Genomic DNA, 27,347 nt, shown 5'->3' with positions numbered 1-27,347 from the left:
TAAACATGAATCTGACTCAGTCTGCTGGGATATTATGTATGCCTTTCTGGATCACATGGTTTCCGTTTTGGTTTCAAACACATCTCAAGACCTGCCCGTCAAGTTCACTTGCTAAACGAACTCTCTGATCAGGTTTTATGATATGAAGAACCTACACTAAAAAAAATTTCACCCCTGAGTCCACCATTTTTACAAATTGTAATAGCTTTATACCTTTTGTATCACTTCACATCCGTACAACGGCAGACAAAGTGGTACTATCTGTCCCATGAGTTGATCGGCGAGTTCGTTTCTCCGTGATGGGTTGCCGTATTCAAAAACTGAAACAGGGTCAAATAAATAAGGGGTAGTCTCACGGGCAATGTAGTATAAGACATAGGGTCAAGTAGGAACAGACCTTCTGAATGACATGATTTCCAAACACATCAGTCATTAGTTTGTAAGCATGAGGAAGAATTTGCCCAAAATCAGCTGCTTTTTCTTCTCGATTCCAATTCTAAAGCTTTTCCTGATTGAATCGGCTCGTCTGTTGATCTGCAATAATAGGAAACAAAGTTTTAGTAACTTTTATTATCATATCATAGAAAGAAATGAAAGACAAAATCGTGAAAGAAAAGTTGGAACTTGCCTGAAAGGAATAAAGGTTTGCTATAGTTGCTTCTCCAGCCTCTTTTCCGCATCTCTAATCTTTGTCTCCACCTGGAACAACAAAAGAAAAACATAAATTGAATATGAACCAACAAACATAGCGTTTAGCAAAGGACCATCATCTAGGAACTACGCAAAGAGTAGGGATGCCTAAAACCCATTGCAAAACATAATAAAAAAAATTAGAGAGAAACATAAAATGTGAATGTACGGGATGTGAAGAGATAGCTTAAGAGAAGCGAAAATCAGAGAGAAGTATATAGGGAGAAGACAGGGGATGTGAAGAGCTACTATGACTTTGAACTGCTATGGTGATGAATATGATTTGATGATTCATAGTTGTGGACGGCAGCCATTACACGGCGACTTGAAACGTGCAGTGAGGTTAGGGATCGCAGTAAAATATGTAGAAGATGAAGGGGCAGCACGGGATATAGTTTTGGGCCGACAATAGTCTTATATTACATGGCTGTCACGGGTTAGTTTTGCTTTGTTCAACTGGCCCATACATTTTGTGAACGAAAAACGGTGAGTCGAAGAATAAGGAGGAGCTGCCAGATGTCAAGAAATGCCCCTAGGTGATTGCTGACGTGGCAGCAGGAGAAGAGAGAAAAATCTCCTTTATTATTATAGATAGATAGATAGTACTAGTATTTTTTAGTAGTCCAAAATATAAGATTGAATTTGGTATACTACTCTTGATATTAAACTAGAGATTCATCTGCGCACACCCGCACACTTTTTTTTGACATCAAACAGTTGATCTATTACTCAATCTTGAGATAGGTCTGGGAAACCAGACCGGAATAGAACAACCAATGTAATACAGGTCCCTATGAAAGGATCTTGCTATCTTAGCTAATGAATCAGACGATACATTTTCAGATCGAGGAATAAAAACAATCGAGAAGTCCAGAAATATGTTCTTCAGCTTCAGCAACTCATCTAGTTCAGTTGAGAAGTTGGACCATGCTCCTTGGTCTTGAATCATCGAGATAAGAACTTTACAATCGGTGCCAAAAGCATGACACATCGATAGCTGAAGCATGCACTCCATTGCCCATGACAGAGCCTCAAGCTCCGTGTGAAGAACCATTTTTTATTACATTGATATTTATTTTTCATAATTAGTATTATATATTTTATATGAGTCATAATATAACTAATTGTATTCAAAATACCTGAAGCGAATCAGATAACATGGTTATTTTTGGTACAAATATCCTAATTCGTTTCAGATACATTTGTTATTTAGATATTTTTAGGTTCCTATACATAAGAACCAAACTTATCCAGACTCAGAAGGACCCAACTCAAAACCCACACATAAATTTATAATATTCAAGTAGGGCCTAATTTTAAAACAAAAAAAAGTAACGATACCCGAAAAGAGCTGTATGTACCTATATGTCTAATAATATTTTATAAATTATTTTAAAGATCTACTGAACGAGAAGACTTACAAGTCTTCTCACGCGGATGGTTATAATGGTAATACTAAATACAAGTTTTTTGTTTGGTCATAAGGAGGTTGTTGTAATTTCACTAGTCTTTTGGATTACTTTTGCATTTGATTGAATTTGAGATACACTTTTGTATTCAAAATCAAGTTTTGAGTCATTTTTGGCAATTTTCCCGAAAATGTTACTCTAAAGGACACATTATGACTTGTCTTTACGCCTAAAGACACATTTTTTAGAGCACTTTGTCTGTACGAAACCTGTTGTTTGAGACAATTATGCCCTTTGTTTTTTATTGGAGAAGCAACGAAAAAGAAACTTAGTTTGTAGTGTGTGGCTTCGTTGACAATAAATGCTACCTTAATTTTGAATGGAGGTGGGTGTGTTGGTTTGTGTGATTTGATTTGGGCCTTTAGATTTCTAAAAAGAAAAGTTGATCTAACGGCTCGGAGTAGAATTTTTTTATTAAAGAACCAACAAAAAAATTTATTACCTTCTAACTAAAACTATTTTTTTTTCGTATCTTATCATCTTTAATTCATCATTATTTATTTTTTCAATATATAAATATATAAAGTATATGTACCTAAAAATAAAGTATTTTTATTTTAATTTTGATATATATATGTATATATATTTTAATACTTTTTTTTAGCTTGGTATATATATTAACATTGTGGAAAGTTTTCTTGTGGATATATTTTAGTGGGCAAGAGATGCATGAATGTGTTCTTATAAACAAGTTTGTGGTGGTGTATTATTATGGACAAGTTTTTACAATTTTAGTTATGTAAATATGACTATTTGCATTTAATGCAACTTTTATTCAAATTTGAGATTGATGAATTAGTTTGTGTGATTTTTTTCTTTCTTATTATGTGTTATTGTGAGTAATTTGTTTTTCTTCAGCCTTTATTTATACTCTCCATGATACATTCATCCATGAAATACCCAAATATATATTCACGAGAAACTCATCCATCCACGATACATTCATCCATGACATATCCACATATATATTCACGAGAAACTCATCCATCCACGATACTTTCATCCATCCAAGATACTTTCATCCAAGACATTGCATACTCTCATACATGGTTTATAAGATCAGAAAGTCAAAGACATTGCATATACTTGAGCTTCCACTTGATTGTACAAAAACTTGAAACACAAACAGTCAATTGCATAACTTCTTTATAAAAATGTTAACACAATTCTATTGACCACAAGTATCTTGTCCATAACTATCTTGTCCACAATTCCCTCTTCCATAACACAATTTTCTTGACCACAATTCTCTTGACCACATGTATCTTGTCCACGAACTCTGGAGAACCACGAAAAACATGGCGGATGAAAGCAAGTATGTTAGGTCTTGAGTAGATATTCAGCCGTCGACAGGAGAACCTATCTGTTGTGAAAAGTCTCTCGGGGAGACATGGTTTTCTCTGTTATCTCCAATGAAACAAAGATTCATCAAGAAACAGCGAGTTTTGTTTTAAGGCCGCTAGGACAGACTAGAATTAGGTCGTTGCTTGTGAAACGAGAAACAAACCTGGAACCGAAGAAAAATGGCCTGATTACGGACACCACAATTTCTAGATCGAGAAATCAGAGACAGAAAGAAAGGAAATTAGGGTTTGCTTTCTAAGAAGTTACTCAATCTAGGGATTTAGGAAGGAAATAGTTTTTTTTGATCAAATGAAAGAAATAGGTAAAGACGTTTTTAATTAAAAAAAAAAAATAACTTTATTGTTTTAAAAATACTAAGAGCATGATTAATGGTCTAAGGTGGTTCTAGTTAGAAGATTTCATCTAGTTAATGGATTAAACTAAAGGAGTTCACGTAGTTGAAGGCTTAGATAAAGAGAATTCACTAAAGGGAAGTGTTCACAAAACCTAAACTGTTTTTTTGGATAATTGGAAATTTGAATTGTGTCTCCAACGATTTCTTTGGTGACAGAAATTAAAAAAATGGTCCGAGAGAATTGACCACAAGCAAAAGCCTTAAACATTTTTTTTCTCGATAGAACAATGCCAATACTTTAGGATTACAATTTCGTTAGACAGTTATTTTCCCTTATGATTTGGCTATATCCGATCCTTCTTCTTCCATTTTCGTTTATTTAACATGAATTAACTTAGTTTGTCCAAAAAAAAAACATTAATTAACCTTAACATCTACACCAAAAAAAAACATTAATTAACTTTTAAATCTAATACAATTAAATTTTTTTTGTTCCAAATTAACCCTAATATTTACATAATTCATAATTTTGTCCGTATAGTTTTTTGTGTTTTTCTTCCTCAGACTTGAGAAATAAAAACAAACCCAATAATTTTCAGAGGAGAAGAAAAGAAAGAAAAAAAGAGATGCAAAATCGAGCACCGCCATCGTCTTCGCCGCTGCAATCGCCACCGTGTTCGAAGCTTCAATTGACTTGATATGATGCAAGGCTTCCACCATCAGCAGCAGCAACAGCAGCTGATTTCTCTTCTCTCGGCAGCTTTACCAACTAATAACCCCTCTTCCTCGGAACCCGTCGCTCCTCCTCCATCAACCTCTGCTGCTGCTGCTGCTAGTAGCAATGCTTCACCTCCGTTCAAAAACAAGAAACCTAAAAAGACCAAAAAGAAGATTGCTTCAGCTCCTTTGGGGCAAAGAGATAGCAAATCGGAGAGGAACCTCGATTCGGGTCGTCTCGCCGCATTGAAGTCTCTCCACAGAGCTATTACTTACCCTCCCAACTCCATCCTCATCGCTAATTCTGCTTCCTATCTTTGCTCTGGTCTCTGGCAACTTCTCTCTGACAAGTAAATCAATCGCTTCTCTAACCCTATCTTTCTTTCGAGTGTGATTAGATATCCCCCACTCAATTTTAAAGTGTGAGTCTTTTTAATCTCTGCAGGTCTTATGATGTGAGGCACGCTAGTGTTTCTGCATACGGAGCTCTTTGTGCTATTGTCTGCTCTATTCCTATAGAATTCATTGGAAGACAGAACCTTTTGATGCTGGTTGATAGCTTCATTGATTGGGCATTGCCGTTGATTAGGGATGTTAGTGTTCAAGATGGGAGCACTGTTCTTGCACTTGAGAGTGTCAGGGAGTTTCTTTCCGTTGGGGATGTTCATGTGATAGATAGGTATGCTTTGCCCATCCTTGACGCATGCAAGTCTCTTCTTGAAGATGAGAGAACTTCTATACCTTTGTTGAATCAGGCTCTGGGTGTTCTTTTCTTGATCTCTTCCAAGTTTTATATTTTGTTCCATCCTCACTTTCTTGACATTGTTGATATGTTGCTTGGTTGGGCATTATTACAAGACCAACCCGACTCTGATAGGCAGATTGTCCTGGATAGCCTCTTGCAGTTTCAGAAACATTGGGTGGGTAATTTAGACTTCTCGGTTGGATTGTTATCAAAGTTTCTTGGTGACGTGGATGTATTGCTTTGTGATGGTAGTGAAGGAACCCCGGAACAGTTTTACCGGCTGCTTGCTTTGCTTTCTTGTTTCTTAGCGATCTTGCGCTCCACTGCTTCTGGGTTACTAGAGAACAATCTGCTTTATAAGATGGACGAACCTCTGAGCCAAATGATTCCTCGGTTGTTGGGTTTCTTATCTACTATGGGGCATCGGTTTGGATGGGCAAAATGGATTGAAGATCTATGGAAGTGTTTGACTCTTCTGGCTGAAATATTGCGCGAGAAGTTTTCGACATACTATTTTCCTTCTCTTGAAATGTTATTCAAGAGCTTAGAGCAGAATGATAATGTGAATGCTGCTGTTCATGGCAAGATGACAACTTCTCAGATCCATGGGACCTTGAAAACTAATCTTCAGCTACTGTCTCTACAGAAGCAAGGCCTCCTTTCTTCATGTGTGCCGAAGTTGCTCTGCTTCGAATCTCCAATATCTCGGTTGCGATTGCACCAAAATCGTTTAGTTACCGCAGGCTCTTCTGACACATACATATTCTTGCTTCAACATGAGAGTGAAGAAATTATTCAACAGGCGATGGAGTTATTGATGAATGAACTTGAGTTGTTGAAGACTGTACTTGTGGACTCATCGGGAAGCGAAAACAAGACTTTTGATGTTACAGCCTATGAAGCCTTCTCAAAAAACGAACTGTTGGCGATGATTAACTTTGATATGAAGGTCCTTCTTTCCTGTGTTTCTCTTGGAGGGAGAAAAAGTTTGAGTGACGTACCGAAAATTGCTGCCTTGTATCTTAAGAGGTCAGAGAAGTTAATTTCCTTTGTTTTCGAAAAGCTGAATCCTTTTGAGTCATATGTTGATGCGTGTTCGGAGTTGCAAGTCAGCATTATGAGGATGTTAGAGTGTTTAGCTGCAGTTGAGCTCCTTAGCAACTGTTCCGTGCTAATTCAGCCGGGCGGCAAGCTTCTTAAAGAAACGAATCATGGGAAGACACCAGTTAAGCATACATTTTTTACTATGGTAGTTGAACATCTAAGGAAATACAGCTTAACGATGGTTATAGCTCTTCGTTTTTCATCCCCTCTTGATGTAAAGCTAGCGTCGCTTGAATGGATTCAGAAATTCTGTGAGAACCTAATGGCAATATCGAAGAATCTGAATATGGATGCTTACTTCTGTGAAACATTTCCGTATGCTGGTGCAGTTAGAGATATAATAATGGCGGTTTTAGATGCTGCATTTGATACTGAACCGAAAGTGAGGAGTTTGTCTGCAAAGGTTTTAGAGCTGCTTCTAGTGGTGAAGCTGATACACCCAATTTCATTTTACTCCCTTGCTGAGATCCTCCTTGAAAAGCTTGGAGATCCAGATACGAGCATAAAGAATGCATTCATTAAGTTGCTATCTCATTTCTTGCCAGCTACCCAGTATGTTTGTGGCATGCACAGTGAGGTCGAACATATGGCTCTTAGGCCCGAAGTTCTTATGCTAGGAAACGGTTACTTGCATTGGAAGCAAGTCTTTGCACTTAAGCAACCTGACCATCATTTTCAGTCGCAGCAACTTGTCTCTGTCTTGAATTATGTTTCCCAGAGATGGAAAGTTCATTTTTCTTCTTGGATCCAAGGGCTTATTAACGCTTTTCAGGGAACAAAGGATACGGATGATGGGCATCATGATGAAAACCTTATCAAGAATGGGTGGTTGGCGATAAAAGCTGAGAAAGGCTCGATTGAGAGAATCTGCTTGGCGAATAACCTGGCAGGCGCTTGGTGGGCTGTGCATGAAGCTGCTAGGTTTTGTGTTAGCACACGTCTCCGTACTAACTTTGGTGGCCCTACTCAAACTTTTGCAGTCCTAGAGCGAATGCTTTTGGACATCACAACTGTGCTGCAGGTTGATAGCGAGCAAAATGTTGTTGGCTCTTCTGGTGCCCATCTCTTACCAATGAGGTTACTGTTGGATTTTGTAGAGGCGTTGAAAAAAAACGTGTACAATGCGTATGAGGGGACTGCTGTTTTATCCTCAGCGCCTCAACAAAGTGTCCTGTTTTTCCGAGCCAACCGGAAAGTTTGCGAAGAATGGTTTTCTCGTATATCCGAACCAATGATGAATGCTGGTATATCACTCCAGTCTCACAATGCCACGGTTGAGTATTGCACATTGCGACTTGAGGAGCTTAAAAGTCGTGCAACACTAGTGAAGAAAGAAAACTTTAAATTACAGGCTCAGATAACTTCGGACATCTCAGGAATTTTGCGGAAAATGTCATTGGCTTTGAGTCAGAATCATGATACACATGCTCTGCTTGGCGTTAACAAATGGGTATCAATGAATTTAGCTCCTTTGGTCGCAGAAGAAAGTGACAATCAGAAGCGCAGTGATGAACTGACGTTGTTTCCATGGATCACAGGGTTGATTTATCAGTCAGATGGACGATATGAGAAAGCGGCTGCATATTTTGCTCACCTACTAGAGGAAGAGGACTGTCTCAGCTCTATGGGTTCTGATGACATTCATTTTGTAATTGAAAGGATAATTGAGAGTTATGCTGCTTTATCTGATTGGAAATCTCTAGATTCCTGGCTTTCAGAGTTGCAGGCTCTTCGTGCAAGGCATGCGGGAAAAAGCTTTTCAGGTTCTTTGACTGCTGCTGGAAATGAAATGAATGCAATACGGGCCTTGGCACGCTTCGATGAAGGCGATATTCAGGGGGCATGGGCGTGTCTTGATTTAACGCCTAAAACTAGTGCTGAGCCGTCACTTAACCCAAAGCTGGCCTTGCAAAGAAGTGAACAGATGCTTCTGCAGGCAATGCTTTTCCAAGCTGAGGGAAATATTGAAAAGGTTTCACATACTTTACAGAAGTCCCGATCAATGCTAGATGAAACCTCACTGGCTCTTTCATTTGATGGATTATCTGAGACAGCGCCATATGCTACACAGTTGCATTGCCTCTATGCTTTTGAAGAGAGTCATCAGATGAGAGAGAGTGAACCTAAGCAGAAACACAATAATTTGATGTTAAGCTCCTGCGTCTGGTCAATGCAGTCTATGATCAATAGAATTCATCGTGATTGCAGCCCTTGGTTAAAAGTTTTACGGACTTATAGTACAATATCGCCGACAGCCTGGGTTACTCTAAAGCTTTGCATGGACTTGTTTGGATTTGCTCGCAAACAAGGAAATCTCTTGCTTGCAAATCATCTTAAAGTCTATTTGAATGATCATGTATCCAGTTGTGATGAGGTTAAGGTGCGGGACTTTCTTATATCAAATTTGCAGTACCAGGGTGCCTTGCTGATGTATGAGGAAAACAAAATTCAAGATGCTGTTGTGGATCTTTGGTCGTTTGTACAGCCAGAGGTAACTGCGTTACATCCAGTATGTTTGGATAATGGTGTGGCCTTCTTAAAGGCAAAAGCATGCCTAAAACTTGCAACTTGGCTCAAAGGGGATGCTAGTTCTCTGGATTTGGAAAAGGTCGTCCTTAAGATATCAGCAGATTTTAACAGAACTGAGATTCCTTCATCTGTAAGTAGCGAGCCTTTGGTATACGAGAGCTCACAACCAAGCATAAAGGCTATCAGTGAGGAGATGATTGGCACGGTTACAAAAGTGTCCACCCAACTTTGTTCTGCGATGGGAAAATCATGGATTTCATATGCTTCTTGGTGTTTTCGTCAGGCAACAGAGTCTTTTAGCAAATCTAATGAGTCCACCATCCACGCATCCTTCTCTTCAAGAATTCTTGCTCAAGAGCTCCAACCTGGAACGTTGACTGAAGATGAGACTCAATCGGTGGAGTCTATTGTTATGCAGTTTCTTCAGAACGATGAGTCCAAGGATCTCACAAACATTGGGCAAGATGGAAACCATCATACAACTACTGCAGACCATTCCGAAGCAAGGATGAAAGCATTGCAGAAGCAAGTCATTGAAACGTTAGAAAACGCCGCTGCAGCTCCTGGTGGAGAAGGTTGTAATTGGGATAGTCTCTCTGTTCATCTAGCTTCCCAGTTAACTGATACACTGCTCTGCGCAAAGGAAAATGGGGAAGATACTGATATAGCACCTATTGTTAAAAGGCTGATTGAAGTTTGGTGGTCGCTGAGAAAAAGACGGGTATCCCTCTTTGGGCATTCAGCACTTGGTTTCACACAGTACCTTCGTTATTCATCAAAAAATCTACGCACTAGTGAGTTTACAGGCGTAGACTATGATCCACTGAACAAAAAAGCTGGTAGCCATACATTAAGATCAACACTGTATATTTTGCACATCCTTCTGAACTACGGAGTGGAGTTAAAAGATACGCTGAGACATGCTCTTTCGATGGTTCCCTTGGAGCCTTGGCAGGTGAGAATCGCTCTCTCTTATTTCTATGTCTCTGAGATAAAAGCAAATTTCTAATCTCTCCGGTAACAATATTCACAGGAAGTAACACCTCAGCTTTTTGCTCGGTTGAGCTCTCATCCCGAGGAGGTGGTGCGAAAAGAAATAGAAGGCTTACTGATAATGCTGGCGAAGTTGTGCCCTTGGTCCATAGTGTATCCAACACTTGTCGACGTGAATGCTTGTGACGAGAAGCCATCTGAAGAGCTGTTGCACGTAAAGGCCTGTCTGGTATTATTTATACCTTAAACTTCAATCTGATTGTAAATTGGTCTTACTTTTTTGTCTGAACGCTGCATATATTGCAAACTAAAGCGACCATATATGCATCAAATTTCATGATCACCCACATATCAAACCTGGTGAATGTCTTCCCCTAAAAAGGAATCTCAACCTCCCAAATCTTTAGCTCTTTGCTGATGTCATGGAATTTTTTTAATAGCTACATGTTTGCTTGTATTTTCGCTAAGCTGACTATCATAAACTCTGTCTAACTTTTCGTTCTTTCTGAGACTTGTTTCGTAGGGCTGCACCAACTGATATGTGCTTTGTGATGTTCCTATGCAGGCTGAACTATATCCAAGATTAATCCAAGATGTGCAGCTTATGCTTAATGAGCTTGGGAATGTGACTGTCCTTTGGGAGGAACTGTGGCTCAGCACACTGCAAGATCTCCATATGGGTAACCTTAAATTTCTAGCTTATGATTCTTAATTAGAGCAATGGAAGTTAACTCACTGTTGATTACTGTACATTTCTTTATCAGTTGATATGGACCCCTAGCTCGTATTTAAGTGACCTTCGATATTCAACCAAATAGTTGACTTCTTCACGTGCAACATATGCCAATCATATCTAGAATAGGCCGAATATACTTGATCATAACTGGAGTACCAGCTTATCAACTTACTGTAAGTCGGTTAGAGTTTCAGGGTTGCAATAGGGACGCAACATAATGTGTAGAATTTTTGGTGAACATAAATATATAGAGTTCTGAAGGTGTTATATTTCTAGAGAGTTTCTCTTGGATTATTTGAACGTCCGATGTTGTTTTTCATTCAGTTTCCGATGTTGTTTCGAAATCACTTTTTTCGGACAGCGAGGTAAGTAAATTTAACTTTCACTTCTTTTTCCAGATGTAATCAGGCGGATAAACCTGCTGAAAGAAGAGGCTGCTCGTGTTTCAGAAAATGTTACTCTAAGCCAGAGTGAGAAGAATGATATAAATGCTGCAAGATATTCTGCAATGATGGCCCCTATTGTTGTTGCACTGGAACGTCGCTTGGCTTCAACCTCTAGGAAGCCTGTAACACCTCATGAGGTTTGGTTCTATGAGGAGTACATAGAACGTCTAAATTCAGCAATATTGACATTTAAAACTCCTCCCTCGCCTGCTACTCTGGGGGAAGTCTGGCGTCCTTTTGATAGTATTGCCACGTCTCTGGCTTCTCATCAAAAGAAGTCATCAATATCTCTAAAGGAAGTTGCTCCTAGTTTGTCTTTGTTATCATCCTGTAACATTCCAATGCCTGGCCTGGAGAAGCAGCCCACCTTGTCTGAATCTGACACTTCACTCCAGGGAATAGTCACTGTTTCTTCTCTTTCAGATCATGTGACGATCCTTCCAACCAAGACACGACCTAAAAAGCTTATTATGATTGGCTCAGATGGAAAGAAATATATTTATCTCTTAAAAGGCAGGGAAGACTTGCGCCTTGACGCTAGAATTATGCAATTGCTTCAGGCAATTAACACTTTCTTCTGCTCCTCTCGAGCTACGGATGGTGGTACTATTGGCATTCGCTATTATTCTGTCACTCCTATTAGTGGTAGAGCTGGTCTAATCCAGTGGGTAGACAATGTTATAAGCATATATAGCATTTTCAGGTCTTGGCAGACACGTGCCAAGCTTTCTCAAATGCCGCCATCAGCTCCTGGTAGTGCAAAAAGTCCAGATCTACCACCTGTTCCTCGACCAAGTGATATGTTTTATGGGAAAATGATTCCGGCCCTAAAGGATAAAGGTATAAGAAGAGTGATTTCACGAAGAGACTGGCCTCATGATGTTAAGCGTCAAGTACAATTGGATCTTATGAAGGAGGTGCCAAAACAGCTACTGCACCGGGAACTTTGGTGTGCTAGTGAAGGGTTCAAAGCCTTCGCAACGAAGTTTAAAAGGTACTTAGCAAATATAATTTTTAACACTCAACTGCTTTAATACCCCTAGGAAGCCCTAGCGAACAAAACAGCATGCCCTAACAAAAAAGTTTCTCTTCATTTAAAAGATTACGAAGTGATCACTATTTTCTATAAGGCGTTATCGGTTTGAGAAACGTTGGGAGATTGTTAATTGGGTTTGGGAACGTTATCCGATTGCCTTAGAAGTGGCTATATAGATCAGACCTGCTGTCTTAGTCCCATGATTTCATATGCTGCTGTGATATTAGACATCATCACACATTTACTTCGGTTATTTTGTTAGCTTGAAAATAAAGTTGAGAAATTCCTGATTTACAGGTACTCTGGTAGTGTCGCAGCTATGAGTATAGTTGGTCACATGCTCGGCCTTGGGGACAGACATTTAGATAACATCCTCATGGACTTTTGTAGCGGGGATGTGGTACATATAGATTACAATGTCTGTTTTGATAAAGGGCAACGGCTTGAAGTTCCTGAGATAGTACCATTTCGGTTAACCCAGACAATGGAAGCTGCGTTAGGGTTGACAGGTGTTGAAGGCACATTTAGAGCAAATTGTGAAGCTGTTCTTGGTGTTCTGAGGCAAAACAAGGATACACTCTTGATGTTGATGGAGGTTTTTGTTTGGGACCCACTTGTTGAGTGGACCCGAGGAAATTCCCATGATGATGCTGCCATTGGTGGTGAGGAAAGAAAAGATATGGAGGTTGCCGTTAGTTTGAGTTTGTTTTCATCAAGAGTGCAAGAAATTCGTGTTCGGTTGCAGGTAAGCATTCATTGCACCAAAGTAGACATAATACATCATAATTGTTCCGTTCTCGTTTATGTTCATTTGTCACTTATTTTACAGTACGTGCCTTCTCCTTGAAATTTAAAATTCTGTAGAATTAGGATTACGTGCCACTTACTATGACATAGTTAGCTTGATTTATTTGCATACTCTTAACTTTACTGGTTTTACGTTGTTCCTTTCAGGAGCATCATGATCTTTTACTGGCTGCGTTGCCAGCTGTTGAATTGTCTCTGGAGGTAAAGGTGGTTTCTTTCAGTGTCTATGAATTGATATTGGTCCCGTTTGCTAACTTAATGATGGTGAAATTTTGTGTTCCAGCGGTTTTCCAAGGTGCTGAATCAATATGAGATCGCATCATCTGTTTTTCTTCAAGCTGATCAAGAAAGGTCAAAACTCAGTCTTCGCGAGACGTCGGCAAAGACTACAGTTGCAGAAGCAGCTTGCAATTTAGAAAACATCCGTGCTTCTGTTGAGATTCAAGCTCAAGAATTTTCTCGAGCAAAAGCCTTGGTCTCTGAAAAAGCTCAAGAGACAGCTGTTTGGATGGAGCAGCGTGGAAAGATCCTTGGTGCCTTACGAAGAGATATGATTCCTGAAATTACTGCCCCCACAGTGTTGACGGACATATTGGGTTCTTTGTCCTTGACATCTGCTGTTCTTGTTGCTGGAGTTCGACTGACTGTAGTTCCGGAGCCAACACAAGCACAATGCAACAATATTGACAAAGAAATTTCTCTTCTAGTCAACGATCTCAGTGACGGCCTCTCCTCTGCTTTGGCTGCACTCCAAACATATTCTTTGGCTTTGCAAAGAATTTTACCTCTGAACTACCATACAACAAGTCAGGTATATGATTGGGCGCAAGTATTGCAGTTAGCTGCGCGTGCTCTGTCTACGGATATCTTGTCCCTTGCCAAAAGACAGGCTGGTGAACAATATGCAAAAGTACACGGGGATGACTCTCAATCTGTCAGGAACTGCTACGATGATCTGTGGCGTAAAGTTGAAAAGTATGCAGATGATGTAAAGAAGTTGGAGGAAGAGTATGCAGAACTGGAAGCCTCAAGTGGAACGGGACCTGAATCGAAGGCCAAGAATCGTCTTTTCTATGGTTTGATTAATTATATGCAGTCTCCAGGATTTGTGGAAAGCACCAATGCTGGTTTATCTGATAAATATGACGCAGCCAAAAGAGTCAATCTTCAGGACTCTGGAAAAAGAACGTTTAAAGATTCTGGAGAAAGAACGTTGAAGGCATTGGATTTGTTACACACATCCATCAGTTCACTCTATGATCGGTCAAAGGAAAAAGTACACTATATTTTGAATGCTTCGACGGAAAGAAATGATTTAAACGAAAGCTTTGTATCCGAATCTAGGAGTCTGAGCACTAATTTAGAGGCGCAGATAGAGATGTGCATGATAGTAGTGGACTTTCTTAACGAGGTAAAACATTATGCTGGTCAGGAGATTTCTAATGTGGGAGAAAGTTTGACAGAAGAGAACTGGGCTTTGATCTTCCACAGAACCTTGCTTTCATCGAAGACTTTAATTGCACAAATGACAGACGTTGTTGTACCTGATGTTCTTAAAACGTACTTGTTAAGTAATTCAGATCTCATGGATGCCTTTGGATTGATCTCTCAGGTCCGTGGATCCATAGATACTGCACTGGAGCAACTCGTAGAGATAAAGGTGGAAAGAGATTCCTTGGTTGAACTTGAGCAAGACTACTTGAAAAAGATTGGCCATATCACTGAGGGGCAGCTAGCTCTTGAAAAAGCAGCTTTGAAAAGCAGGGAACATCTATCCTGGGAAGAGGTTGAGGAATTTGCTTCTCAAGGAGAGGCTTGCCGGACACAGCTTGACCAACTTAAACAATCATGGGGCCAGAGACTATCAGTGCTCGTAAAGAAAGAAGAGCAGGTTAAAAATGCTCTTGTCTCAGCTGAGAAACAGTTTCGGCTGCTCACTAATGCAGATGAATGCAAGAAGCTTAATAATCTCAGAATTTCAGGGATATTGGTTGAATTGGTTAAGCCTTTCAGTGAATTGGAACAGCTAGACAAAAAATTATCCTCCTTAAGCAGCTCAGCTGTTTCTATGTCAGATTTGCTCCCTGCTCTAGGGAATCTCCTCAGCTGTGAGCAGTCACTAACTGAGAGCATATGGCGTTTCAGACATGTACTTAATGATCATTCCTTCTTCATCTGGAAAGTAGGCATCATATATTCATTCCTTGATTCATGCATACATGATGCTACCCTGTCAGTGGATCAGACATTAGGATTTGAGCAGCTAATTCTCTTTATAAAGAAGAAGTTTGAGTTCCAACTTCAAGAACGAGTAGATTGCTACCTAGCAGGAAGCGTTGCTCCTGCGTTTTTATCTCAGATGGATAAAGAAAACGAGCGTTTGAAACACTTCTCAGAGGAAAGAAGTACTAGAGGGGATCAAGTGAAGCCAGAATATAGTCATCTGAAACAAGTCCATACAATGCTCGAGGAATATTGCAATACTCATGACACTACTATCGCTGCAAAATCAGCAGCGTCTCGTATGAAAAAACAAGTTAAGGACATAACTGATGCTCTTCGTCGGACAAGCCTTGATATTGTTCAAATGGAATGGATGAACGACACTACATTGACCCCTTCACAGAACATTAGGACTTCATTGCAACAAGTACTTGTCAGTGATGATAAATTTTATTCTAGTTTCTTAGACCTCAACAGAGCTAAGTTGCTGGAAACTATACGTTCCGCTATTCCCCAAATAACTAGGTCGATAGAAAGACTACAATCTTGCGAGAAAAACTCAATAGCAGCTGAAGGACAACTAGAGAGAGCGATTGGGTGGGCTTGCGGTGGATCTAGTTCTGTTGCAGCTGGAAATTCTTCGGCCAAGATGTCTGGTATTCCTACTGAGTTTCATGACCATTTGTCAAGACGCAGGCAGTTGCTTTGGGATGCTAGAGAGAGAGCATCAAACATTGCCAAAATCTGCATGTCTCTTCTGGAGTTTGAAGCATCCAGAGATGGAATTTTCAGAAATCCGTGTGAGGCTCTTGAGGGTGATCCGAGAATCAGGGGGGACTCCAGGGCATGGCAGAAAACTTATATCAACTTAGTTGGGCGACTGGAGGTTACTTTTCAATCCTTCACACGTAAGTGATTGAATCGTTTTGATAGGAAAAAAAAATTGCCCGTACATATTGCAGATGTAACATTGTTTCTAAATTACTATTTTAGATGTTGAACAAGAATGGAAACTTGCACAAAGCACCTTGGAAGCTGCTTCGACTGGTCTATATTCTGCCACAAATGAGCTTTCTATTGCTTCTGTGAAAGCTAAGTCTGCGTCAGGTTAGATTCTTTTATCCTCTTAGCCTAGAATTCCCACTTTCTAGAAATTGCATTTCGTTTACTACAATCTCATGCTCTAGTCGTTGTTTCGTTGATTAGGCAATGTTGCTGCATATAACAAATATGATTCCATATCTGTATATTTAATGTTACAGGTGATCTGCAAAGTACTATTATGTCAGTGAGGGATTGCACACATGAAGTTAGTGTTGCATTAGCTTCTTTTCTCCGGGCATCAAGAGGCCACACTGCTTTGACCACTGAAACTGGTGCACTGCTCAAAGAGGTATTTTTATTAGCGTTAGCTTTTCTGACTTCCTAATTTATCATACTGAAGTGTTGCTAGGATATTTTATAGTTTTTACTTGAAAATTCGAATCTTAACTCTACTTGTCGGAGATTAGAACCATCTGTCCAAGCTCTTACTTATGACGTGAACTTTTACATTCTATCTCTGGAAAACTCAGATACGACTGATTATATATAGTCTGCAATTCTTTTGGTTTTGAGCTAAATGTGGTATCAGATCTTTAATGTGAGCCTCTAGGACTAGAGGATTTAGTGACAACGATTTTGTATTCGCTGATATACATGCTAGGTATATGATATATTGTGTGATAAATTGTAGGTTCTCGCAACAACAGGGGATCTGCATGATGTTCATAGTTTGGGAAAGGAGGCAGCCACTTTACACCGTTCTCTCGTGGATGATCTTTCAAAGGTGGTTTACATCTTGCTTATGGTTTTAGACATGTTTTGTTATTTTGATTTTTCTTGTTATTCAAAAAACGTAATGCCTTATAATTCTTAAATAAATAAACAGGCAACTGCAATCCTTGTTCCGCTAGACTCAACTTTGTCAAAGGATAATGCTCTTATTGCTGAAGTACTGGCCAGGGAAAGCGAGACAGACATTGAAGTTTCGTCCATTCATGGACAAGCTATATATCAATCTTATGGTGAAAAAATTGGAGAGATCTATCAGAACCTTAGACCTTTGGTACCATCTGTTACATCTTCGGTAAAGTGTCTATATCCAATGTTAACTAGGCTCGCACAAATTGCAAGTGAACAGTCTGAGGTTCAAAGTGATGTTATTGCTTCTCCTCCAACACGGACACATACTCGAACCACAAGAGGTTAGTCTATCAATCCAAAAGTGCTTACAATTAATTATGTGCCGAAATTCCCCCCCAAGAAAATTGAGAACCTAAGGCGGCTTCTTGCAATGATAAATACAGGTAAAAATGCTTATGCACTGTCAGTTCTCAAGTCCATGGAGATTAAGATAGATGGTCGAAATATTATTGCTGATAACAAGTACGTTTCAAGTATCCAACTTGCCAATAAACTATTTATTATTAAGACTGTAAATAAAACTCACATCAGCAAGTGTTGTTAACGATTTGTATAGGGAGGTTAGTGTTCCAGAGCAAGTGGATTATTTAATCAAGCAAGCCACAAGTGTTGATAACCTCTGCAACATGTATGAAGGTTGGACTCCGTGGATTTAGACAAGTGTTTTGAATCAGACAGAAGTTTGACCGACATGTCACGTCAAGTCTCGGAGAGATGCCACATCATGTTATTGCTGACGCATTTAGTATCTCATGATGTTGCACTCAACCGGTCATTGGTATTAGAAAGCGGATCTATCTTTGTGATTGGAACAGGCATGTCTACAAACGGGTGTTAAGCTTGAACGTTGTGGCTGCGTTATCGAGGTAAGCTATTTGAAAACTCAAGAGACAGATCCATTCCATTTTGTAACTTACTTCAGTTCCATTTTGGGGTGTGAATTTCTCACTCATCTTCATCTGTTGCTACCACTTTCAGCGCACTAAATGCGGCGTAAAGGTCTTGGAATCATCAGCAGAACAGTGTGAAAGACATCTCATAGGAGACTGCGTGTTAAACTTTTGGAGCTTGTTTGAACAGAGCTCAGATGTACTGTTGCTCCTAACCTTCCAGATGCAGCAGCACGATGTTAAACTCCAATCTCCTCTGGTGTGTGTACACTATTCAAATAAGTTTGTGTATGTTTTCACAATCCATATGAGAAAATAACGTATCAACACTCTCAATGATGGTTAGACCAGAAACTATTATTTTGCATTTTCTGTTTCAAAACTACTTTTGAATGAAACAAACGCTTAACTTGAACAACTAAAACACGGAAGGAATCGCTAAAAAATCAAATGGATAATATCAGTCCAACTCGGATCATTCAAAGATGAATTCAGGAAAATAGTGCCAAGTGGGGTTTGAAAATAATTAACAATTGAATAAGATAAGAAGAAGTGTGGAATCGACACAGACTATGACATGTCACGACTCTCTTATTTAATGTTGAGAAAGAAAAAAGTAGTAAAAATCCGACCTGCCGGAGCGAACCAGCGACCTAAAGATTTGCTGTCAAAGACTACAGTCTTCCGCTCTACCAACTGAGCCAAGGTCGGTTATAGATACTTCTAAGCACATAACTAATTTGTATTAAATCCTTAAATTCAAGAAGACGCAACGGGCAAGATTTTTTTTTATGATTTGACCGGCTATTAGATGAAAAACTTTGTACATATCTCAATAAGACATTTCGTCTTGACTTGTATTATTGGATGGTCCCCAAGTGTAAACCCCACACCACCAAGGTACCCACTTTTCTCCTTTCTCCATCAATGACACAAAGACAAAGTATATCAAAACCCATCGAACTTACCATGGTTTTCTAACTCAAAATGACTAAACAACCCTCTCCTTTCATTCTCTAAATAAAGCTCACATGGGTCTCTCTCTCTCATTCATATTTTCAAATTAGTATCAACAAGAAGAAAAAAAAAAGAATGGCAAAAGCTATGGAGGTCTGGGTGGGAGAGATGAAAAAGATGGGTGAGAAGATAAACCGTAGAAACCCATTGATGCAAAAGAAGAAGAGTACATCTTCTGTTGTGTCTGAACAACAGCAAGGAGAAGAAGAAAGAAGGCTTAAACAAAAGGTAAGAGAGAAAGATGAAGCTGCAACCATGTCTGAGATCACTGTGTGTCTTCTCATGGACCGTTTTGTTCCATGGTGATACTCCAATTATTTTGAGATGGTGATGATGTGTATACATATCTAGATTTACATGTATATCTTTGTCTATAGAAGTTGTCATGTTCTTACATTTCCTTGTAAATTTATGAAAGCGATGTGTGTTTAAGAGCAATCATCTATTCTGTATTTCTGTTCAATCAAGAATGTTCAATTATTAGACCGGGAATCATCTGAAGATGGAACTTTCCATTCACTCTGAAAATATGAACAGTCATAGGACACACACCATTCTAAAAAATAACAAGAAATTATGACAATTATAGAGTTCTTTTTACACAAAACACTACATAATTATTTGCCTATCATATTTGATCATTTTGTTGTCGAACATATACAAATTACATAATTATCAATCAGATTCAAACGATATTTCCAATTTTTTTTTTTTAAACCCGTATGAATTAACCTAAACAAACTAGAAGTCTAAAGTGATCATTTGTTCATTAAACATCGAAGAGAAATCTCCTCCAAGGCCCATCTTAATGAAGCCCGCCACTTCAGGCAGCCCATCTCTACATATTACGAGATTGATTAGCAGAGTTCGAGATCAAGGTAATATAATAAAAGTTTTTCTTGGTTTCATGAATTTGTCAAGTCATATTTTGTTTTTAAAATAAATAAAAAGATAAAAAATAAATAAAAAAATACTAGTAGCTGCAAAAAAAAAAAATTTAACTTTGCCAAATTATCAATAAAACACTAAACTCTAAATCCTAAACACTAAATCCTAACTAATAATTGCTAAATAATCTAAACAATATTGCACATAATGATTTATTGTAACTAGTTGTAGAAATTATAGAAAACATATATTATGATTCAACAATTCTTTTTCAATGAAAATTAGGTATTTATAAACTATATCAAATAATTTTAATGTTTTTAATAAAAACTAATGGAATATATTTCCTATATAAGGAATTATATTTGTATATAATCCTTAATATCTGGCCCCATGCTAGTCACCTTTGTGATTTTATCTGGATATTGACATTCACTATAATAGCCTGATTTCACAGTATATTTTCTTGTATTCGTGAAAGACCATGCCATAGAATCCGATGAAATAACCGACTAACATGAATGCTTGCAATGATGGGTATATCCTCAGGATCCAACATGTGTTGTATCAAGTGCATATCTCACATTTTTGTCAGTGTAGCTATTAACTACTGTAAATTAATAATTGGTTTGGTTTCAGACAAGGGGTTGAGATCCGAGGGTCATCCCAAATTGAGATAGACTATTTTATTCCAACCCTTTTGATCTATCTAATACAATATACTGCCATCTGTAAAATGAGGAATATGATCTGGATGGGTCTAAGGGATGTATTCAACTAAAGTTTCAGATGATTTGTAAATGACAAATCCAGTGTTATTCAAATAAGAATTTTGAAAAATACTTTTAAATCCAGTGTTATTGAACTTGTCATTTTAACAAACACTCTGAAATCCACTGTTATTGAACAAAATTTAAGTTGAAGATTTTAGAATGCTTTAAATGTTTTTAGGGTGTTTGAGAGGGATTTCTTAGTTATAAAAATAAAAATCCAAATCTCATGGTTTTATATGAGATTCTAGAGTTATTTAACAAAAATCATACCAAATTCTAATATTCTCTTAAAATCATCTAAAAACTCACTAAAATCAAATCACTTCAAATTTTATTTTCCGAGAATATCTACTTTTGAAAACCATAGCAAAGAGAAAAGTTGGTTTTTCGATTATCCGCCAAAGTTTTTAGCCAAGAAGGCTGTTTAAATTTGTCTATATCCCTAAATCATGTACTCCCATATGTTTATCGCAACATAGTTTGTTCCATGACATCCAATTCATCCCCTGTTTTTTTTTTCGAGCTTCATCTGAATTGGGAAATCACACTTGTAAGTTTCCTTGTAAATGTCCTCGACAATCTAAAAAGACATTACATGGTTTGGCATTGTCATTGCCACCGATTTTATTCCTTTCCACTTTTTGATAAATATTTCGATGACCATCCCTTTACCAAATTGTGCATTATATCCTTGAGAAACCAAAAATTTAGGTTTTTGGTTCTTAAGCTCTCAAGAATTCCCAAATTTAATATCATTCCACCTGTGATGTCAATCTCTAAGAGCTCTTTTAAATTCTCTTTACTCGACTCATTCACTCTATGTTGAGATATTAGTGTGATGATTTAGCAAAAATTATTTGTTATCCGAATACCGCTTCATAGTTCCAAAGAATTGTTAGAATAACTTGACATTCCTATGTTGAGACTTAAACAAACTATTATATGCAGAAAAAGTTGATGTGATATTGATGGACTCACTCTTGATATCCTCACACATGTCAATAATTTTAGGTATCAAAATCTATATATTCATTAAAAGGTTGTATTTCTAAATTAATTTGTTTGGTTGTAATTTTGAAAAATTGTTACTTGATAATATTATTTTTATTTAAACATTCATTACAATTTTATAATATATTTATGATTAAAAAAGTTTGTAGGTCAGCGTTCTACTTCATTTACTACTTTTAACATATAATAAGTTATTATCAAATAGAAAGAATAATAACAAAAAAGTACATTGTTTTTTTTTTCAATTTGAATTGGAGTAATGCTATCTTAAAATATTCCATATGAGTTATCACACATAACATTTTGTACTTCATGCAATTGATTGTTTTATTAGTTTTGGTTATACAGTTTTTAGATTTAGATTTTTGGTTTTTGGTTTGGCTGTATTTTTTTAGTTTTTCAAAAAATAACTAATAACTAATTTTAAAAGAATACAACAAAAAAATAGGAATAAAATATTTATAAGCTATCACTACATTTATAAAAATATTCTAGTCACATAAAAATAAAAAATACATTAACATATATTTACCTATTATATTTTAAAGTATATTATACTCAAATATAAATCATAAAATTTCTATAAATAATTTTGAAATAGTTTGTAAAATTTTCTTATTATAAATTATTTTAATTAAAAAATTCGAATTGGAATTTTTTTTCTTTTTCAAAATTAATATAAAAATGTGTTAATAAAATTTTATTTTTATAATTTTATTTATTTTTATGTGTCTAAGGGCATCTCAAACCTTCTCCATTTTCTATTCCAAATATCATTTTGTAGTAAAATTTTCTTCAACCCCACTCTATTTTCAACTCTAAAATGAGGTAATTATGGCTAGGGTTACTCCATTTATGGAGTAATCTTACTCATTACTCAATTTTGGAGCTGAACTTTTTATTTATTTATGAAATAGTGTCTTAAGTCTTTAATGTTTTTACTTCAATAATATTTAAAGATGATACAATAACATGAAAGGAAATAGAATATTCCAGAAAGGATTATTTAATAATTTTACATAAAGATGCATAAAATAATTAAAAGAAAAAAAAAACAATCATAAAGAATATAAAATAAAGATAACATAAAATAAGTGATTTAATAATCCTGCAAATCGCGTCTGGATCCGTTAAGATCGGTAAAGTATTGTCCAAACGGAGAAAAAATGAGAAGGAGCTTGTTGATCTTGTGATTCAGCATTTCGCTTTGATGTTATTTGTACTTGCTGAGCTTGAATATACACAAGGACATTAAGAATATCAAAGATAAAGAAGCTCATTTTTCATTATGAAATTCATTAGTTGATCATTTGTGGGGAAAATATTCTAATGCTCGTTATTGAACCAAAATATATATTCTCCTTTTATGATTTATTGTACTTTTTAACAATAAATGTTTAATTTTTAAAAAAATATAGTTGAAGAAATTTTCGTAAACATAAAATAGTTGGAGTTAATTGGTAAAGTTTTATAAGTATAAGATATTATTAACAATTATTAATAAAATAAAAATAGTATCATTTTGAAATATTATGTTTGGACTAACAAAGTGGAGTAATACATAGGAGTAAAACCTAACTTCATTTTGGTGTTGCACTATTTTAGAGTAGAAAATAGAGAAATACATTGAAGATGCTATAATAATTATTAAAATTATTAAATAAATTTATTTGTAGAAATTAATAACAAATAGTTTATAATCAATTAATATAGTATATAATCTCTTAATTTATTCTACAGATAACAAAAAAAAGTTAATTATTTTACATTATTGTTAAATGTTATTTTACGCACAAAAATTTGTATGGAGATTTTATATTTATAAAAATATTATTTATTTAATTATTAGTTTATTAAAATGGAGCACTCTATGAAAAGAAAAGAAAAGAAAAGAAAATTCGTTGTTTATAAAATATCACAAAATTTGGTAAGTCTCCATGTATGAGTTTTCTTCATTTTGTAACCTTTTGTTGTTTAAAACTCTTACTTTTTCTCAATTTAAAACTTTTCAACCTCTTTCCAATCGCGTTTAACTTGAAAACACCAAACTTTATATCAGTTTCTCATTTTTGTCTTATGTGTCTCTCACTAATTTATCTTGTTTTTGCAGGTTCTCATCTTTCACTCTTTTAAAGGTAGATCTATAAATTTTGGATATGTATTTTTTTGTGTTCTATAAAGGTGGATCTATCTCATCTTCCACTCATTTCGAACGTTTTTGAATATGCATGCTTTTCAGATGTGAGTCAGACTTTAGAAAAATTCTGACGGAGTCTTCTCCCATATAAGGTGGAGTCCAAGCTTATATTTATAAAAGAATGATCTATAACTCCATATATAATAGTTTTGTTTATGATATGTTTTGTGAACTGTATGTGTACTCTTTAGTTGTGAATTATTTTCTAAATTTGAATAAATGTTAATGAAAATAATTTGGTAAATATGTTCATGTGTACAATATTATCTTGCCAAAAGTATTTGATATTATGGAAGTTATTGATACAACTTCAATAAGAAATCACAATAAAATTAGTCAAATCTATTAAACCTAAGTGAGAAGATTTACAAGAAAACTTAGTAAAATTAAAAAAAAAAATCAAACATTACATAAGTTCAAACATATAACATTTTCACTAGAAGTCTTCTGGAAAGTCTTTGGAATACCCGGAACACTTCTCAGAAGACTTTTTGGAAGACTTAAATTTTAAGAGGAAAATTAAATGTAAGCAGAAAACTTAAATTTTAAATAAAAATTAAAATTTTAAATCTCATCAAAGTTAAAAAAGTATGTCTTATGATCTAAGAATACACATTAAACCAAATGACTTGATATTCTTGAAGTTACTTAACCCCTTTGAAAGTAAAAAACATATCTTGAAGTTAAAAATAAAAGTTTTACAAAAACTAACATAGTAGACTTCCCCAGAAGACTTATCTTATTAGGTAGAAACATTAATAAACATGGATGTTGCTAACATCATAATTATCTCCAATTAAGTTATCAATTTCATTCAGTTGTCCTAATATTGATTAATATACATGAATTAACAAGAAAATATTGAAAAGTCTTAATAATTTTTGAAAAAAACGAAACTTTATTAATCATTGACTTATACGACTTCCACAAAAGTCTTCTTTGAGAAGACTTCCACGGTAGAAGACTTATAGGAAGTCTACCATATATGTCATTTTTGCAATTGCAAATTTACAAAAAATGCTTCCAGGGAAGTTTTCCACCGACAGTTGAGAGGACTTCCACCGATTGTTGAGAAGACTTCTCAGGACTCTTCCGACATAAGAATTCTGTAGAAAGTCAAATTTAGGACACAATTTGGTCAATTGCAAAACTAAAATTTTTTTATGAGAAGACTTCCAGGGAAGTCTACTCGTTTTTTTTTGTTGACAAAGAAAAGTTGAAAGACTTCCAAAAAAGTTGAAAGACTTCCAGAGAAGTCTTCTCTAAGTCTTCTCTAAAAAACACATAGAAAGACAATTGTAAAACTAACATATGCATTGACCAGATAACTTCCACATAAGTCTTCTTTACGAAACAGATCTGAAAAAAATTCAAAGATCATTCTTTGATCCGGTGAGGTTCATGCATGTTTAGCTTCTCCAAACACACATAACTTTTTATTGAAAATTATCCACTCGTTCTTGACCAATAATTATTAACTTGAATAACTCTATTAAGCTTAAAAATTTTGAAATAAAAAGCTGGGATTTTGGGATGAAATAAGAGATGAAGTGAAAAGGAAATGGTTTGTGTGTGTAAGAAATATGAAGATGTAGATGTTGATTTTTGGTGAATTTAGAGCTTGAAATTGGTTGTTCATGGTCGCTGGTGTATTGATGAAAATGACAATGTTGTAAATAAAAGAGGAATATGAGGATGATTGAGTAAAACATGTATTTTCGAAAGTAAAAAAATAATAATGGCATTTTCAGGAATAATCCGAACTTATGGGGTGAATATGACAAATGAAAGTTCTGAAAAATCATGGTTTGTTTTGCATTTGGCTTTTTGTTTAGGTCATTTTTGCAAAAATCCCCTTGTTTTTTTCATTAACTGATTAAAATTTGGAAAACTAATCAGAAATTTATTTTTTTAAATTTATTTTTTAAAAGTCGTGATTGGTAAATAAAATAGTTTTAGAAAAACTAAAACTAAAATCTAAATCTTGATCGGGTAAAAAATAGTTTTTGGAATAATTAAAACCACAAATTATTTCAAAAACAGAAACAGACTACACCTAAAATGTAGTTGTTATATTTCTATTGATAATTTCTGTTTTTATTTTATTTAAAATTTTAGAATATAATCGATAATTATTTTAAATACATATTTTATTTAGGTATTATTTATATTTTGTGTGTTTTATATGAATATGTAGTAAACATATGGATGAAAGAAACTGAAAAAGATCTTGGGTAATACTTACATTATTAAGATTTTTAAAAATAATTGAAAATATCGAGGAAATTTCCAACTTAAAAGTAACATAATTTTCAATACAAAATTTTATCATAATTTAAAATCTTCTTTTATACCATGTTTTGTATTGTTTACATAGTTACAACCATCACCTTTAAGTTTTTTTGGAAACTCGCTAGGCGTTACTTGTACGCTCAGGTTGGATTTAACACCTAATGAAAAAAGCAGAGTTTGATCCATGATTAGTGGCGATTATTTTTAGCTGGTTTTCAATTTTCTAATACACCTATATATAATTAGTAATTTATATACGTTGAAATAGTCATCCGACTTTCTCTATATCCTCTGACCTCTCTCCCCGCTTTCAAATCGGTTTAGTGTAGCTCTGACGTTCAGACAGCGCGTGAGGGCGCATTTCGGCACCAGAGGCTGTCTCAGTCTCTCGTTTGCTCTTTGCTTTGTCGTAGACGGCACCGGAGGCTGTCCGTTTTCAACGCAATTGTGTGCTTGGAGATCTCGCCGGTATTCGTTTCTACGCGTAGAGGTGCGGTGCCAATGTAGTTCTACTGGGTCATGGACTACAAGAAAACATAAGTTTAATGAGGGCGGTTTTCCTCGTGAGTTCGTCGTAAAAGAGGCTTTACGAGGAATTAGCGAGGAAACACGTTTCGTCATTACTCGTTCGTCGTAACACATATTTCCTCGCTAATTCGTCGTAAATTAGCGAGGAAAATATTTCGTCGTAAAGACGAAGTATTCGTCGTAAAGACCACGTAAATATTCCACGTAAGGAGGTCGCTAGATTTCCTCGTAAATACCTCAAAACGTGTTCTTCGTAAACTACACGTAAATGCGTAGAAATATTTTCCTCGTAAAGTACACGTAACAACCACGGAAGTATTTCCTCGTAAAGTACTCGTTTATCTTTCCTCGTCATATCCTCGTAAAAGTTTCCTCGTAAAATACTCGTTTATTTTTTCTCGTCATTTCCTCGTAAAGTTTCCACGTAAATAGGTCGTAAATTAGTTACGAATTTACTTCGTTATTTTATTTTACAGAATTTAAAAATATAATTAAAATTTTTTAATTTATTAATTAAATTAAATTTTTTTAAAAAAATCAATACCAAATATTTTATATATAAATAAGTTTTGAATTTATAATTCAACAACCG

General features: G+C 36.0%; 2 protein-coding genes and 1 non-coding gene across 3 annotated transcripts; 2 read left to right on the top strand and 1 right to left on the bottom strand.

Moving 5' to 3' along the window:
• The first annotated feature begins 4,439 nt into the window (after positions 1–4,439).
• On the top strand, positions 4,440–18,416 carry LOC106304301 (serine/threonine-protein kinase SMG1-like). Its single transcript, XM_013740711.1, has 15 exons — positions 4,440–4,925; positions 5,021–9,908; positions 9,987–10,175; positions 10,512–10,626; positions 11,081–12,122; positions 12,462–12,909; positions 13,119–13,172; positions 13,255–16,102; positions 16,188–16,301; positions 16,457–16,587; positions 16,930–17,022; positions 17,125–17,440; positions 17,543–17,621; positions 17,716–18,025; positions 18,138–18,416. Exons 1-14 carry the CDS (start codon positions 4,558–4,560, stop codon positions 17,813–17,815), a joined length of 10,785 nt encoding a protein of 3,594 aa, XP_013596165.1. The 5' UTR covers positions 4,440–4,557; the 3' UTR covers positions 17,816–18,025; positions 18,138–18,416.
• A 259-nt stretch (positions 18,417–18,675) lies between these two features.
• TRNAY-GUA lies at positions 18,676–18,760 on the bottom strand. Its single transcript is given in 2 exon segments — positions 18,676–18,710; positions 18,724–18,760. It is a non-coding gene; the product is annotated as a tRNA-Tyr (tRNA).
• Positions 18,761–19,060: 300 nt separating this feature from the next.
• LOC106304058 lies at positions 19,061–19,549 on the top strand. Its single transcript, XM_013740437.1, has one exon. It carries the CDS (start codon positions 19,142–19,144, stop codon positions 19,370–19,372), a length of 231 nt encoding a protein of 76 aa, XP_013595891.1. The 5' UTR covers positions 19,061–19,141; the 3' UTR covers positions 19,373–19,549.
• Positions 19,550–27,347: the final 7,798 nt, after the last annotated feature.

This window comes from Brassica oleracea, chromosome C7 (assembly GCF_000695525.1).
Source record: "Brassica oleracea var. oleracea cultivar TO1000 chromosome C7, BOL, whole genome shotgun sequence".
Taxonomy (NCBI): Eukaryota; Viridiplantae; Streptophyta; class Magnoliopsida; order Brassicales; family Brassicaceae; genus Brassica; species Brassica oleracea.
This window is presented reverse-complemented; position numbering and strand designations above follow the sequence as displayed.

Bases quoted from the DNA above. Each gene is read 5' to 3' on its own strand.
- LOC106304058 (XM_013740437.1), top strand. From the start codon at position 19,142: ATGGCAAAAGCTATGGAGGTCTGGGTGGGAGAGATGAAAAAGATGGGT.
- LOC106304301 (XM_013740711.1), top strand. From the start codon at position 4,558: ATGATGCAAGGCTTCCACCATCAGCAGCAGCAACAGCAGCTGATTTCT. The intron at 12,910-13,118 runs GTAAGCATTCAT...TGTTCCTTTCAG, and splicing joins AAATTCGTGTTCGGTTGCAG to GAGCATCATGATCTTTTACT. The intron at 16,103-16,187 runs GTAAGTGATTGA...TTACTATTTTAG, and splicing joins TACTTTTCAATCCTTCACAC to ATGTTGAACAAGAATGGAAA.